The sequence below is a fragment of the Phoenix dactylifera genome, chromosome 8 (genome assembly GCF_051530095.1).
Source record: "Phoenix dactylifera cultivar Ajwa chromosome 8, Ajwa_hap1_PhDact_Kaust_v1.1, whole genome shotgun sequence".
Taxonomy (NCBI): domain Eukaryota; kingdom Viridiplantae; phylum Streptophyta; class Magnoliopsida; order Arecales; family Arecaceae; genus Phoenix; species Phoenix dactylifera.
Genome location: NC_143197.1, coordinates 23597689 through 23615297, shown reverse-complemented (window position 1 = coordinate 23615297; position 17609 = coordinate 23597689). Strand labels below are relative to the sequence as shown.

Below are 17609 nucleotides of genomic sequence, written 5' to 3'. Positions count from 1 at the left end.
GAGAGGGCTGCCAAGCAGAAAGCGGAGGTGGAATGCCAAGCTGCAGAAGCACCTTCCTATCACTTGATGGAGTCACAGGAGGTCGAGGGTCCAGATGAGGAGGAGGCACAGATCCAGGCTGCCATGCGGGCGAGTCTGGATGATCGATGGCAGCAGGAGGAGGTGGCGAGGCATCGGGCTCGATTTGGGCCCTCGTTTTTTGAGTCGGACGCCGGTTTTGGTGGAAGTAGACAAGATCCAGAGTTTCAAAGGATAACATCAGTCAGGGAGGGCGAGGGCAGAGAACGTAGCCGGATTGCATCTATCCTGGGTGGTTTTGGTAGCCGAAAGAAGTCTTCCGGAGGGATTCCACTAGGTGCGTCAATCCATGATGTAGATCCGCATGCCTTCCCCAGAAGAGATTCGAAGCAGCAAAGAGTAGACACAATGTGGAAGAAGGAGAAGAAGAAGGATATGTGGCGAGCTATTGGATCCTGGTTCCACTTCAGCCACATTCCAGCAAATGCTGCAGACAATACATACTACAAGTCTGCCATTTCTGCCATACAGACTGCCGGTCCCGGTGTTGATCCTCCAGATCCGAGGGACATCTACGGTGAGCTCTTGACAACAATAAGGAGGAGCTAGAGAATTGGATTGGTTCATATAAAAGCAAGTGGCCCACATATGGGCTCACTCTGATGTGTGATGGTTGGACCGGTCCGACAAAGCGGGCCATCATCAACTTTCTGACATACTGTGATACGAAGACCTTCTTCCACAAGTCAGTTGATGCTTCGGATAAGGTGCACAACGCCTCATACATCCTCAGACTTATGGAGGAGGTGATTGATCAGATTGGAGAGGAGAATATCGTGCAGGTCGTCACTGATAACGGACCGCAATATAAGTTGGCCGGGCAGGTCTTGATGGAGCGGCGACCACAAATTTTCTGGACTCCATGTGCTGCACATTGCATCGACCTCATCCTGATGGATATTGGAAAGATCCGTAGGGTGCAACATACGGTGGAGATAGCCCAACGCATCACCAGGTATATTTATAGCCATACTTGGGTTCTTTCATTAATGAGAAGGTATGCAGGGGGAGAAATTCTTAGACCAGGAGTCACACGGTTTGCTACGAATTACATTGCACTTGATAGCCTTATCGAGAAGAAAGGAGCCCTACGTCAGATGTTTGTTAGTCCTGAGTGGCAGGAAAGTAGATATGCCCAGGCCGGCACTGAAGGAAGCAGGATGGAAGACTTGGTAAGCAGGCAGTCATTCTGGCAGCGGGCCAATGCGATAGTCAAGGCTATCAAACCATTATATGAAGTGCTGCGGGCCGTGGATAGCGAGAGGTATCCCCAGATGGGCTTTTTGTATCACATGATGGAGAAGGCAAAGGCTCAGATCATGGAGGCAGATGTAGCCCATGCCCAGGAGTACATCGACATCATTGAGCGGCGGTGGGGAGCCCAAATGGGTAGGGAATTGCATCTAGCAGGTAAGCGATAATATTGATAATTATACTGATTGATATATTTGTATAGTTATACTAAGATGGTGTCATCTATGTGCAGCATACTATCTGAATCCCCGGTTTCAGTACGAGAGTGGAATTGGTATGGATGATGAACTTCTTCATGCTCTGCGTAATGTTATTTATAAGATGGAGCCTGATCCAGAAGTCGCCGCGTTATGTATAGAAGAGGTAACTATGATTTAGTAACATATGTAAATATATCAGATCTTATATTATTGACATACTACAACAAGCTTCTTTCCACAGACCAAATTATTTAGAGAGGGTAGCCACAGCTTTGGACAGCGACCAGCTGTCGTGAGCAAGACAACTATGAATCCAGGTACAATACAAATCTGCAAGACATTTTTGCATCTGAATTATCTTCAACTATGAGGCCATCATATATATAAAATGTAATTATCTTCAATATTTTTGCAGCTGAATGGTGGATTCATTTTGGCGGATCCGCAAAAAATCTTAAGCGGATAGCTATCCGGATTCTCTCCCAAACGGTCTCCTCGACTGACTGTGAGCGCAACTGGTCCACCTTCGGCCTCATCCACAGCAAACAAAGGAACCGTTTGACACAAAAGCGCCTCAACGACTTAGTTTATGTGCACTACAATCTACGGTTGAGGCTAAAATGCATTCAAGAGGAAGTGGAGCTCAAGTATGCAGATCCCATATATAGGACTTTTACAGATGATGATGATAATCCTATGCTCGACTGGCTTGCGGCCCAGCAGCAGGAGCCCGAGCTTGATGAGCCAGGATCGCCTCGACGACCAGCCAGTATCATAGCCACCGAGGCTATGGTCGATCCACAGCAATGGGCTGAGCGCAACATTCCACGCACTCCTACAGCTGATATGACGTGGCTAGAGGGAAGCCAGTCACCGCATGACTGGTACGATGCTCCCGTTCAGAGAGATGATCCTCTCATGCGAGGACGAGGACGAGGACGCTCTACTACCCAGTCGACTCGATCAGGAGGGCGTCAATCCCAACAAACAAGAAAAGGAAAGGAAAGGGCCCCAATGGAGAGTGTCGAGGAGGAGACTTGGACCAGCAGCGATGAAGATTCTGGTGGTGATGGATCTACTAGCCATGGAGGAAGTGGAGGACAGTATGGTACTAGTTATGAGACACAGCCGGAGGGAGGTTTTCGATACACCGGTGAGTCTCAGTTTACACATGCTACACAAGATACGGACCACGGTAGGCCGTCTGATATAGGCCGGTCAGATACCATTGCATATCGAAGAAGAGCTCCTCGAGGTCGTTCAAGAGGCCAGGATGCAGCTGCAGATGACCTTCCATATGGAGTCGAATCCATTGATGTATCAAGTTCCGAGTCTTCCTATTATCCGCGGCCTCAGCCAGCCTATGGATATGGTGCATCGGAGTCATCTTCCGGTAGCTACTATCCTGCGCAGCCCGGAGGATCTTACGGATCGAATTTTAGTGCCGGCATATTCGGATGGGCCCCTTATCAAGACACCTCTCAGAGCCAGAGCTTTAGCGAGAGATCCGAGAGTTCTTATGATCCAACGCGCATTCCTCGAGGATTGAGCATACAAGACTACAATGCCGCTTGGTTAGAGGGATGGGTTGATCTGCCTCCATATTATGCTGATGATCCAGATATTGACGAGAAGCATCGCCATTCGACCCGATTTTAGATATTCGAGAGTGATTTAAACGTATGTAATTGATTGTATCTTAATTTGAAAATTTTTTATGTTCTTCATGTCATTATTTGAATTATTTGGAAGTAATAAGTTGCATCATCTAGTTTTAACCTTAAACCTAAACATAAAAACATCCAAAAAACTCAAAAAAAAAAAAACGACGATGGGGTCGCTGAATGTACCCTATCGGTACGGTATCGGTTCGGCTCGGTTCGGCAACGGTACCGTACCGATACCGGAGCCGACCAGTACGTCGGTACGATCGGTACCGCGAACCTTGCTCTGAACAATATTAACTAGTGGGATCATGGCCATTTCAAGTGCGACCTTGTGAATAAAAAAGATAAAGTTATGTAATTTTTATTGATATCTCATATCAATATCAAGATATGAGAACAACTGCAAATACTCATCCATATATTTGTGTTGCATTAACTAATTACCAAATTTGTACCCTAGCACTCAACTCAATCTGATAACCATTTAAACAAGCCTATCATATGTCCTTGCATCAGCTTCAAGAGTCCATCATTGACATAAATTTTTTTCAAGATCACATGCTTCATCAAGGTAAGTTTTTTACGTAATTCTTTCTCAAAACCCCCACATCTCTTATAGACTTTCACGGTTTCACCATTACTTATGTGGCATACCATCTCATAAAGTTCTCCATTACTTTAACCTCCATTAGTGCACATTATATCCTAGTTCTGCATACACATTAGTTTAATGTTGTCAATTTAGGAAATTCTAGGATTAAAAAGAATAAGGCAAGTGACTTGAGGAGATTATTTGCAGTTGTTTATTTAGACCCATATGCCTTTTTTGGTAATGTAAAATGCAGACCTAACAAAACTGTCAAGGTGCAAAAGAGCCGCAGCTATAACAGTAAGCCCTGTCCTAACATCATAAGATCAAATTTATAAATTTTCTTTTGTCATTCACTCCGATTAAAAGCAACATCCAGAATTCATGCCAGCTTCCAATAGTCTTCCAAGAACTTGCATATAAATTACCTGAGCTCTTCCATTTCATTTTGGAGAATGGAATGAAAAAATAGTAAACAAAGACTTACAACCTTAATATGAAACAAGCATCAACAAGAATAAATTTTAAGTCATGTTAGACAATAATGAAAACACCAATAGTTCTATTTGTCAACAATAGGTCCATGTAATGGAGAAAGTCAAAATAACCTTATCTTGAAGACATTTAAGGGAACAAATCGAGATACTTTGACCATCTCAAGGGTCCAGACTCCAGAGTAAAATAAGAGGCATTAAATGTCTAGAATACAAATAATAGAAAATGGAAGGGACTGCACACCTTAAATTTTAATCCACGCTTTCCCACATTAGTGGGATCACCATAACAGATGTCAACTAGTCTCAACACCTCATATTCTCCAGCTGGGATTGCAGAATAACTTTGAGCCTCTTTTCTAGAATCTTTTACATTTGATTTCCAGGAAGTACTATCTTTCATTTTACCAGTATTAACCCCATAACGTTTGCAAAGCTTCTCCCATTCCTTTAGTAAGTCAAAAAAATCATTGACAGCCTCATTCCTGACCTATTTAGTGAGCACATCAGTACATGCTATTGATATATATTACAAAGCAAGCTAGCAACCATACTAAAGTATAAACATGCAGCATACTTGAGTTTCTGGATGGTTTAGTTTTAAACTTTCACATGAAGCTACACTGACATCAACAGCCCATCTCTACAAAGAAAGAAGTAACAAGTCAGTGAACTGAAGAATAACGACAAAGTTATAGGAAAAGTCAAATGAAAAATAAAGATGGTAAATGTAAGCATCGAGTTTGGTTGGAAGATACTTGCCGTTGCAAGGTTCACGCCAGCAACATGAGCTCCCATGCAAAGCCCAGTTGACATTCCACCACAACCAGAATATAGATCTAACAAAGCCAGCTCAGTCTTTTCAGATGCACAACTGCTATACTTTTGATTTACAATTGATTTGTCCTCTGAATCATCTGAAAATTATATGGAGTATATAAAGCCTTTTGACAATATTGGATAAATGAGTTCAGCCAAAAATATATCAAAGATGCTCAAGGAAGTTAAGATAATCAAGAATAAATGAAACAATAAGCCTAAATATATTGGGGAGGCATATGCATGAATATTAACAGTAGCAACACAACTTATACAATCTATTTAGTATAGGCTTCAGGGGTTTAATTTCCAATGATGGCTTGGTACCAAGCAAGTACTTTGAAACAAGAAGTGTCTAGCCAACAATTACAATTGTTTCTAATGACTATATAATAGTCAAAATCATCACATGCATATATTGCCTTAGCTTCGATTATCGGCATTGGACCATGATTTATCTCATGCTTTGAGCACGCTTCCATGAGTGTCTCAATGTGGGAAAAACCCTCCACAAGATGAATTGTTATAAAAAATGAATTGTCTCCAGTCTTGCCTTGTAGATTTGTTGTTGGATGTGGAAGCATGCAACTTTTTATATTATACATGCAATAATAGTTATATAATTGCAAATCTACCCTAGGATGGCGTTGTTCAGGTCAAATCATGATTAAATTAGGATAGATTTACGTGAAAGTTATGGTCTGCCGCACCGATGCATACCAGCCGGTACAGGCCGGAACGTACCGGTCCGGCCTCGGACCGGTACCGGATTGGCGTGGAATCCGGTACCGGTAGCTTATCGTTGGAGAACAATTATGGGACCGGTATAGGACCGGCATGGATCAGCATTGAATCCGGAACCAGTACGGGACCAGTACCGGTCCGGTATGGACCGGTACGGTACCGGTCCGGTATGGACCGGTACGGTACCGGTCCGGTATGGACCGGTACGGTACCGGTCCGGTATGGACCGGTACGGTACCGGTCCGGGCCGCCACCGGTACGTCGACCGGTACTGGTACAGCGGACTTAAGCCCTCAACAAAAGCCCTAACCATTTATGTAAAAAGGCCTATAAAAGATTTAAATACCATTCCTAAAACCTATACCATTTTTCCATTAGAATGGTATAGTATCGGAATGATCCTGGTACCACCATTACCCACTAAAATTGACAATTTAAAAAAAAAATGAAAAGCCATCAGTAGCTACTAGTATGGTTGGTAGGATACTATATACACCAATGTGGCCAATACGTATTGGTATGGATAGTTTCAGTGTCCTGGCACTCATACTAGTGTTGATTTCATGGTAGAATGGTACAATACCAATGGTACCATCTCATTTTGATGGCTTTTGAATCCATGCCTAAAATTGATCAATCTAATCTATATAGACCAAAACATCTTTTAATCTATTAAATAAGAGAATGAAACAAAGAAACAATGTTGTAGATGCTTCACATATGGATTCACCTAATTCATTTGGAAGCCAGAAGGAATAGACTTTTCAAGATAGGGTAAAGGTTTAGGTTTTGTTGTAATGAGAACATGGATGACAATGTGAAGGGGTTAAGGGTCCCCAAGAGCAAAGGCATAAGAATGTAAAGGAAAGAAAGGAAGGGGAAAGGAGGAAAGAGTGGGAGCATGAGTTGAAGAGGAAGGGGGAAATATAAGAGAAGAAAGCTGGTTGTACTACAAGAAGATGGTGAGATCACAATCACCAGAATGCCACTTCCCATCAATGCCTTGAAGAATGCAAAAATAGAGTCAATGAACCAAAGTCCGTTGTACCGGTACCGGTCGGTATACCGGTGGTGGCCCGGACTAGTACGTACCGGTCCGTACCGATTCCGTACCGGTCCGAACCGGTCCCGTACCGGTCCGAACCGGTCCCGTACCGGTCCGAACCGGTCCCGTACCGGTTCTTCAACAATAAACTACCGGACCAGTACGACAGACCATGCAATGAACTTTGCCCTCCCACATTTTTCCTCTTCAAGAGATGTAGGGAAAGAGTTTATAAAAGCCGGAATCCCTTATTTTACAACAATGGCAGAATCCATCACCAAATCAAATCTTATTAGAATTACATAGAAATACCAAATGGTTTGATTGTAGATCTTTTGTAAATGGGATTATCATACAGATTGGAAATGGTTGTATAGGGCTTTTGGGGGTACTGATATAAGTCTGCAGTGGGTCGGGGAGAGTTGGTGGCTTGTAGCTGATTCTCCTTCTCAAACCCGATGTTTAAACCAATTGACCCTCCTAAAGAGGAGGTTGCCATTAGTATGTTGGTTGTACTGCCCCATGATGACTAAATGGGTCAAAGGATCTACCTTGAATCCAAGCCCCGTTGTAATCAAGTTGTTTTCAAGTAACCAAAACCAACAAATTAAGGATCTCCCTCTACATGAACTTTATTATTTCATGCAAGTCAATAGTGTAACAATTCTAGCAACTGTTAAAGCCAAACAATATTTTATGTTTTCATGTTGTTGGACAACACGAGAGGTTGCTTAATAACCACCACTACGTTGGATATACATCTAGGTGTTGTTCAATATCAGGTCCTTGAATATGATGCTAACTTGAATACAAAGTGCATCCCTGCCGCTCATAAGGTTAGTCGAATCGGTACCAGATCCCTTCCGATTGGCGACTGGCATGGTATGGTATGGTATGGGTCCGTACCAAGGTCTGCTGAACTGGCCGGTTCAGTGTGTACGGTACCGGCCCCAACCGGTACGGTTCAGTTGTGAAAAATCGGTCATTTTCTGCTGCGTGCCCGCACGTGCAGTAGCACGCCCACGCGGGCTGGCAACCTGCGTGGGCCATTTAATGCCACAGAGTGGCATTCTGTGGCATTTAAAGCATCTGCGTGCGGACGCGTTGTTTTTTTTTCGCGTCCGCGCGCGGATGTGCGAGTGCGGACGCGTTGTTTTTTTTCGCGTCCGCGCGCGGATGTGTGAGTGGGCAATTGCGCGCCCAATTCGCGCCTGCGCGCGATTCCTCGAGCAGGAAACCGCGGCCGCGATGGGTTCTCCAGCAGGGAACCGCGGCCGCAGCCGATTCCCCGCGCGGAGAGCGTGCCCGCACGGGCTGGCAGTCCGCACGGTCCATTTAATGCCACAGAAATGCCACTCTGTGGCATTTAACGCGTCCGTGCATAGTTTTTTTTTTTAACGTTTGCGCATCGTGTCTGCGCGCGCGTCTGCTCTGTTGGCCGGTTCGGAACCGGTTCCAACGGGTACCGAACTGGTACCGTACCAGTACCGATGCCCACCGGTACATCGGTACGGTCAGTTCGGCGGACCTTAGTCCGGAGTCCGTACCATGCTATTTTCGAAAGTACCGATTATTTTTTGCCAACTTTGAATTGAAATCGGCCAAAAGAATTAGAGTTTTCTTGTTTTGAAACAAAATAGTGGCAATCTCCTGTCAACAAGCTGAGAGGCTTTCGAGTCCTCTCCCTCCCCCCTCCCTCTCCCTCCGAACGCCTTATTGTGCTTATGTTTCTAACCGATGCCCCAAACCGCGCTATTTACTAATTGGTCCGATTCAGTATACCTTGAACTGGCCAGTTTGGAATGATTCAGCAAACATTATCTCATACTGCATTTAGTACTATTTAGGATAACTCTCTTGATAGTATGTGGGTTAGATGACTAGCCATCCTTGCTCAGGACAATGAGATGCAACACCATATTGTACTCTATAAGATGTTCATATAAAGGTGGATATTGTATAGGATTGTACCCCTCAAGATATGATGGTTGGAGGTATCTATATGAATAGAATGCAGAAAGGGGAGGGCCATAATATGCACTTTGATTATTTGATGTGCTAATGGATTTTGCTCAGCTAATAATGATAATGACCTGATTTTGCTCAAGCTCCAATCTGCCACTTAGAGCTTCTTACTCCATCCATGCCATAAACTCTTGGTATTCTTAATGTCAACGTTCTTTAGTTATCCTCAGTTTCTGAATATGATCCATAATATTTGTAGCCTGTGTGCCACATCTTTCAACAATTCTGGCCTGCTTCCTCCTATAAGCTAGTAGCTCCTACGAAGGTTGGAGGAACCGGTACCGGGCACGATGGCAGTTTTCTGGCAGCACAAGTCGGTACGGGCCCACGCCATGCCGTACCGAGCCTGTACCGATAGAGAAAAGGGCAAACAGACCGTGGGAGAAAGAAAAAAGAGGGAGAAAAAGAGGAGAGAGGGAGGGAGGGAGGCCGGCGGAGGGTGGCAGACACCCACAGAGGGCCGACGGAGGCCGACAGAGGCCACGGCCAATTCTCCTATTCTAAATGAAATAGGGGTGCAGCCGCTGCCTTAAAAAAACCACGATTTTTAAGTGAAGTCGGCAAGCGATCCTTAAAAAAATCACTGTTTTTAAGTGAAGTCGGCAAATCGCTTGCCGAGTTTACTTAAAAATTGCGAAATCCAATTTGCCGACTTCACTTAAAAATTGAAATTTTTTAACGCCGCAGCCACACCCTTGTTTCGCTCGAAACAGAAAAACCAGCCGCGGCCTCCACCGAAGTCCGTCAACCCTTCGTCGGCGTCTGCTACCCTCCGCCAGCCTCCCTCCCTCTCCCTCTCCCTCCCCTGCTCGCTCTCTCTTTTCTTTTCCTTCTCCGACTCCAGCAATGATTTTCATTTCTGTTGCTGGAACTATACCGGTGAGCCTCCGTTATGGCTCAGAACGTTCGGAACCGTCCGGTTCGGGACGATTCCGCCAACCTTAGCTCGTACCCTTGATATCTAGATTTGGATTTGGCTCCATGGTCCTGATCCTTTGTAGCATGAGTCAACTTTGCCTTTTTAGTAAATGGACTGATCCCGTATGCCTCATTGCCACCTCCATCCTAACCACCATGATCATCAAATCCACCATCTATCTAGAGTCTAGACAAACCATCTCTTTCGTCATCGCTATTATCACAAGATGATCTAGATAAACCATGATCTAGGGGCTTGAGTGTCTCACTATCATCATCTTGGACTTGCTCATCGTCAACCATCTCTACAAGACCAACTATCACCTTCCCTTTCATTTGGACTTCTTGAGGCTCTACTCGACTGTACCTCTCTGACTTTCCCTCGTGACCTGACTAGCCTTTACTAGTTGAATTGCCCTACCTTTTCTGCTAGTCCTAGAACTCTGGCTAGTTCTAGAGGCCCATTTGTCTTGTCTTGAACTAAGCATCTTAAGGTCCTCAGATCTGTTGCCTGATCCACCATCACTCCCTCTAGTCCCTTGCATGCCACTATGAATAGGAGATAAGTGAGAGGTTGCTCATCGGTCCACATCTCGTATTCCCACCTCTTGCAATGTCAGAAACCTAGGTTATCCAACGGCTTGTTCAGCTCTAAAATATTTAAAAGTAGAAGCTCACTGCATCTTCTAGTTAATTTTCCTTAGTCACATTAACATTCAATATATACCCTAAACAATTTGCTTGAGTTCCGACAAAGATAACAATAGATATAATATATATTACAAATTTAAAATAGTGTTATAAATAGTTGCAAAGCATTACGACCAAGGTATGCGAAATCGACCGGAACCGGTCGGTTCAGCCCGTACCGAACCGGGGCTGACAGGCACCGGTACGATACAGCATATAAATTCGATTTCGACCCAAACTGGGTCGGAATCGATTGGTTCCATACTTGAACCGGTTTGTACCGGCTCGGTATGCACCAATACCAGTGCGAACCGGTACCGCGTGCGATTTTTCGCATGGGGCAGCGCGCCCACACGGCCTGGCAGCCCGCATGGGCTATTTAATGCCACAGAGTGGTATTTGCGCGGACGTGTAGTTTTTTTTTCTCCATCCGCGTGTAGACCTTGAACAGAGAATCGCACGCCCGCGCGCGATTCCCCACGCAGGGAATCGCGCCCGCGCGCGATTCTCCACTCCCGCGCGGGGCAGTGCGCCCACGCGAGCTAGCAGCCCGCGTGGGCCATTTAATGCCACAAAGTGGCATTTAACGCCACTTTGTCGCATTTAACGCGCCCGCACGCAAATGCGTGCGAACACGTAGTTTTTTTTTTCGCGGACGCGACACGCGTTGTTTTTTTTCTCATCCGTGCATCGCATCACTGTGCACGTCTCCAATTCGGTACTGGTGCCCACTGGTATGTTAGTACAGTCGGTCCAACGAACTTTGATTACGACCATATCATATAGCTTGCAGCCTTGTACAATTCCTGCCATATAAACTAATTATTCACTCTACTATAAATCTTCATTTCATAATAATAAAAAATAGGCTCATAATAACATACTTATTTGTAACACAAAAGGTACCATGACACATGGTTCAGTGAGCAAATTTAAACTACATATTAATGAGGCATAGATCTATGAACATGGTTTATTGTCAATATCATATATGAGTGACAAGGTATTCACTTAAAATGAAATAATATGATGCCTAATATCTGAGAGAAGCACACAGAAAGCTTGTTTTGACAAAGGATCTACTCCTTAGTAGTAGCTAATGGCAAATAAAGGTTGGCAAAGAGAAGCACAAAAAATTATTGCTCATTTATTTTATTTAGTTTATAGTAGGGTGAGTGGTTAACCATGCACATCTAAGTCATTTCAACAGCTAGTGTAAATTTCAGGCATTAATTTAATCAAGCAAAATGACTTACCATTTTCCATTGTATAGAATGTAGAATAATCCACAGAGTATTTCATGTCATAATAAAAGTAGCATGAAGGAATAGGTTTAGACTGGAAGTCCACCTGCAATAAGATTATGAATTAATTGTATGGACCAAATAAGTCCAACTTTATCAACTAAAAATATATGAATCATGAAACACAAATAGAACAGTAAAAAATAGAATTAAAGTAAGCAAGATAGCGAAAAGATTTTTCGGAGTTGATAACATAAGCAAAAGCAGAATTTATGCATACGCAGGGTGGAACTTGTGCAACTCTGACTTTGGACACAATGCAGTCTAGTGGATTGTCATTCTTTAAATCAGAATAAAACAGCCTCTTCTTGTCATGGGATGCCCCTTGTACTTTCATAATCTAAGATGAACAAAAGTACAAATCATGGTCTATCATTAAGAATATTAATTTCTGAACTTGTTGAGGGTATGTTTGCATTATATACAAGTGCACCACAATTAGAAGACACCTGAATTTGAAAATTAAAGATCAAAAGTAACAAGAAACTCACAGTATCTTCAGCTCTAAAAAACCACTGTACTGTGAAGTAATATTCCCCTCTTATTGTCTCAAAGAACTCCAAGATCCTGCCAACATAATTTGGCTTTCCCTTTTCACCCTGTAGACATTAACAGCATGTCAGCTTTATTATTCCTTAAAAAAAACATCTCAGTTTTATTATACAAGAAGCACTGTAATTAGCTGTCATGAAACATGAGGATCAAAACTATATCCATCATAATTCAAGTGATAGTACAATAAACCAAAATGCTGGTGCTTCATTATTTCCATATTTTTATTAAAGATGTGGCTTAAAGATATGAATGATAAATGATTGATAAAAAGCCTTGGATTCTTTAAATAAAAAGGACAATATCTTGTTTGGCAACAGTTTAAACTTCTTATAGAGCCAGCAACTAATCAAATTAAATATATCCCTTGGTCCATATATTTGCTTCTATGATGCACTATCTTCATAACATAGAACACCCTAACATACAGTAGTCAATATGTTATTGCACTGGTTCAATAACCAACAAACAGTTATATGTACAATGTTCACCAGACAACACTGGTTTAGTAAAATCAAGGAAGATCAAACTTTGATGGTGTCATGATGTTGATCTAGTTTGCCATGGGTACTAATGGAGTCCATTTTTCCTGACTTTCAATTTATACCACATGATGGAGAACACCATTTAAGATAAAGGAAGCAGTTCACATCAGGGAGATGCACTGCTGCATTTGCAAAGAAATATATCACATTGTACGTTAGGGAAAAAATAAATGATAAACAAGGCAGTCAATTAACTCTTGTGATGTCTTACGAACAGCTCACCTTCACATATGTGCAATCCCCGATATCAAGAATGCACCCACATATACTAGCTTGCAAGTAATGGCATTTAACATCTAAGATGATTTCATCTTCATCCTCAGAGCTAAACCGTAAGATATAAAACCATAAGTTAAAAGAATACAAGATACACAGAAGCTGCCAAAAAAGAAAAAAAAGTTTATGAATAGATGCTTACTTTCCATTTCTGCTCAGACACTTCCCTATTTTACCCTTCAAAATCAAGACATGATGTCATGAGTAAAACAAAAGATTATCAATGTAATGACGGTAAAATTTGAAACAATTTTCTTAAAAGAAGTTTTCAATAGGAACGATTAGCTTACATTAAGAAGCATAAAAATTAAGAAACATTAGTTTTGACATTTCTGAAAGCTTTAAAGGCATAACTTTAGGGGCAAGAAAGTAGCAAACTTGTGACTTCTCATTTTATAGAAGTGGAACCTCATTACGCAACATGGTGAAGTCACAAGGCTTCATCACGGTGTTCATACAACTCTCAACAGGAGAAACTCCTAGGGACACAATAACACTAGAGGGAGCCAAAAGCATGCTCTTATGTCTCTCCATGCCAGTACCTTACTGGCATTGTATGGCACGGTAAGGTAATGCCATCATACCAATGCATTGTAAAAATGCTAAGTCGGCACGACAACCATACTCTATATTTGTTCTGTACCATATCGAGCCCCTACTGGTATAATATGGTACGTGCACCTGTTATGGACTGGTATGGTCCAGTATGTAAAGCCTTGGTTAGAAGTTTCATGACCCTTGGTGTAGAGAGAAGGAATCCAAGCCCCAAGAGGACCTACAAGTTTCACAAAAATTACAAATCACAGGTCTAGAATTTGAAGAAAAGGTAAATTTATGACTCGAACATTACGTTGTATCAGTGTAAAGAGGTGAGAGTCTAGACCTGGATGACCCACATAATATATTTGCAATTAATCCTGTCCAGAAGAAAGTGGCCCCAATGAGTCCATGAAAGTCTAGATTGAACCTTTTGGAGAGAAAGAGAGGATCAAAGACCCAAGGTCAAACCATTAGACCACCGAAAAATGCCACTAGAGCCCATGTATCACAAACGGTATAAGACAACTCAACACTTCATTCAACAGAGAAGAGAATACTCCAATCAAGGTTACTAGTATGACATAAGATGATGGTAGTCAATCACCATAAGACCTTTATAAGGTTAATCAAGGAATAGCAGTATGCTGTCAAAGCAAGGTAAAACCTTGTGGGTATGAATGACCCATAAGATTTCTGCCTCTATGGACATAAAGGAGAAGGAATGCCAACTTCCATTAGGATTACGACTGCACATGAATTTGCCAACGTTACTTCCATACAAAGCCTTTCAGATCTGAACCAAACACTCCTAAGAAAAGGAATAATTCATGGTTGGAGCAACCAGAAGCCTCAAACCGAAATATCTGGAGATTTCCGAAAATTAAGTTTTGCTTCTGTGATTGGAATTATTTGGATCAGAAAAAAAATTCTCCCCCATAAAAAAATAAGCCTTTACACTCACCATAAGTAAGTTTGTTTGAGTGATCAAAGGCAGCTAAAAAAGTAATACAAATAGCATTCTAGGTCAAGAAATTGCGAAAAAGGTACCAAGACCTAATCTTTGACAAGTTCTAGAGACAATGCAGTATGCTCTTTGATGTGAACTAAATCTAATCCACCCATCACGGGTCGAAACGTGGCACTATGGCAGAAGAACTCTGGTGAGGCGATGAAACTCCAATAGAAGCACAAGAAGGAAACGATCACAAAGGCTTGATCGCGATCTCTCTATCTCTAAGCTCCAAAGCACAAGAGATCGAAATACGGAAGACGCACAAGTCTCCTGCCTTATCTGGAAAGTCAGACATCCAGATCGGCATGGCGGTTCACTTATCCCAACTGATCTTCACCACGTCGCTTGGACGTTCGCTCCTTGGCGGTCACTTGAATCGCCATCGGCCCAAATGTCTAATCATTGCACTGATATTCTCACTACAAACGATACCGCATCGGGAAGCGCAAGTGTCAGCACGTACCCCATAAATATAGTATCCAGAAGATCTCTACAGCAAAACCGACGGACAATTGCGGTGGCACAGCTTTGTAGCTTGAATTTATAGTTTAGCTTCATGGCTAACCTCTGCTGGTCGGCCTCACCAGCCAGTTATTTTTATCGCCCGAGCCAACAAGTTAGCTTGGTCTCCGAAGTAGGAGACAAGTGACACAATTTGGAACTGACTATAACCGATGTGGCAGACCGACTAATTAGAGCTCGCCATGAAGCCCCCCATCAACCAGCTAAAGCTCGCCACATGGCCGACCCAAAGGCATGCGGAGAGTCCCTTAAATTTCAAATTTCTCCCTAGCTGATGACACTTCGGCCACGATCGTGAGTGATTTTCTTAACCGTATGGGTGAGAGGCGTGGAGCATGATGCATGAGCTAGACGTCTTCACGTGACCGTCAGGACATGCGATGAGTTACCAAAGACAGCCAATCTGCATGTTCGAATCCCTTGACAACAAGTACAGATCCTCACATATACAAACCAATCCTGGAGGATCCTCAAGGTAAATGCTCTCGAGCCCTCCTACACTCTTATGTTGTCGCTTTACCGCTTTAGCGCTCTCATAACACCTCTACTGTTTCCTGAGAATGTCCGACTTAGGCATCGGAGGATCCCCGTTAGACACTCTCAGGCAAGAGGACTTCTTTGTCTTTGCTATTTCAGATTAGATCCGATATTGAAGCGAAGATCCGAGCATGATCTCCTTTTCCTAGCTCCATCTCGGGAGCGACCGGCCTTGGAGCCATTGCCATGCGAGCACATCAAACACCACCTTGCCACCTCATAGGCACATCGCGACCTTTTTGGCCGATCTTTACGGTCTGAACAACCAATCGTCCGAGCCCTCCAGCAACTTAGCCAGCTCAGCACCTCGGTCAAATCGATTTTGAACACCAACACTCAAAAAATCATAAATAAGACATCAAGATATGACCCTTTGACAAGCTTTTGTTGCAATGTAGCATGCTTACCTTGTCTACATAATGGTGAGGCCACCTCTGCCTGGCCTCCTCATCAGGCACAGGGTCCCCGACAAAGAAGCAGATCTCGTTAACATTCTTCAAGACAGAAGACGCTCTTGCCATTTGAGGAGGCACTGAGCCATTATCTGACCAGACTTTTAGCTTTTTAGTTGGTGGCGAACCATTTTGCTCTGGGGATTTCCCATTCTCAAGCCTTTTAGACTTCAGAGAATCTTTTGGTTTAGACGATTTCCCATCTTCACCCACCGATAGAGGGGAGCGCCTCAAAACGCCAATCCCGACCATCACTCCATTAGCAGCAGGAGCCTTACAAGCACCATTGCCTGCTACAACGTTCGATCTGGTACTCTCTGCTTCGGAGGTCCTCGGAGACCGCCTCAAACCGCCATTATCGACCACCCACTGAGCTAAAAATGGGCCCTTTTGACTCCCATTGCTCGCAGTGAAACCGGAACGGCAACCCGGGGAGCTAAAGAACCTCGGCGACCGCCTCAAGCCATTGCTGGCAGCCGCCACCGAATCCAAGGAACGCCCATTGGTCCGGAAAGAATCCACGCCGGATTTCGAGGATCTAAAGGTCCTCAGCGAGGGATTGGCGGCGCCATTCTTGATAGCGGCACGATGGGTGGAGGCTGCGTTGCGATCGCAGCCGCTGGGGCCGGAATGGAAGCAGGGTCTGACGGATTTGACGGCCCTTGGCGACCTCCGCAAGGGGGTCTCGTCAGCCATTGGAGATCAGAACTCCAAAACCCTAGGTAGAATGGGGACAGGAAATGGGGAGGGGGGGGCCTAGGGTTTCTTTCGAGGGGTTCACAAGGAGGAGATTTGGGGCCATGGCGGGAGTATATTTAACTGCGAGGTAACAGAAAAGGCAAACGGTAAGATAAGAAAGTAGATGGTCAAAAAAACGGAAGGCGATTAAACTGATAACCCGGGAGGGATTCGCCGCCCCCGTAAAAAGTTTCCCTAGACGTGATCTGGGGAAGCTTCGGACGGACGGTGGCGATTCCTTTTATGCGGAAGCTTTCTTTCTAAATTTTGGAAGCGTTTCAGAAGGACAATGTTGCCGTTGGGGACCGAGGCTTTTCTTTTGAAATTTTAGACATCCGATATCACGTGGAAGTGAGCGTCGCGCGCAGAATCCGTCAGGTGGGTCCCACCAAGCAATGCTATTCTACATACGCTCGTACAGAGCATTGTATGAGGACGCGAAGCAACCCATCGGGTGGCCGTTGGAAGGTGAATCTCGTACAACGCTCCGCGCGATCGCCGAAAGTGAAGATTCAAAATAGAGGTGATCGCAGAGCAGCATGAGTTTTGTTATCAGGATCATGACCGCAGCCTGATTGCTGCCGGAAAGCAATGCATTTTTAAAAGAA

At 43.8% G+C, this 17609-nt stretch overlaps 1 protein-coding gene across 3 annotated transcripts in view; it reads right to left on the bottom strand.

Annotated features, from left to right (window-relative positions):
- Nucleotides 1-17313, bottom strand: part of LOC103707986 (DNA (cytosine-5)-methyltransferase CMT2-like) — a 35971-nt gene extending 18658 nt beyond the window's left edge. The window contains exons 1-9 of one of the 3 annotated variants that reach the window (XM_008792723.6): nt 16219-17313; nt 13343-13377; nt 13147-13249; nt 12319-12426; nt 12048-12167; nt 11780-11873; nt 5045-5199; nt 4860-4925; nt 4527-4772 (exon numbers count right to left, since the gene is read on the bottom strand). In XM_008792723.6, coding sequence (XP_008790945.1) covers nt 4527-4772; nt 4860-4925; nt 5045-5199; nt 11780-11873; nt 12048-12167; nt 12319-12426; nt 13147-13249; nt 13343-13377; nt 16219-16959 — 1668 coding nt within the window. In that variant the 5' untranslated portion in view covers nt 16960-17313. The remainder of the gene's footprint in view (nt 1-4526; nt 4773-4859; nt 4926-5044; nt 5200-11779; nt 11874-12047; nt 12168-12318; nt 12427-13146; nt 13250-13342; nt 13378-16218) is intronic. The other 2 variants (XM_088703131.1, XM_039124671.2) reach the window with 2 other exon arrangements.
- Between the last annotated feature and the right edge of the window lie 296 nt (nt 17314-17609).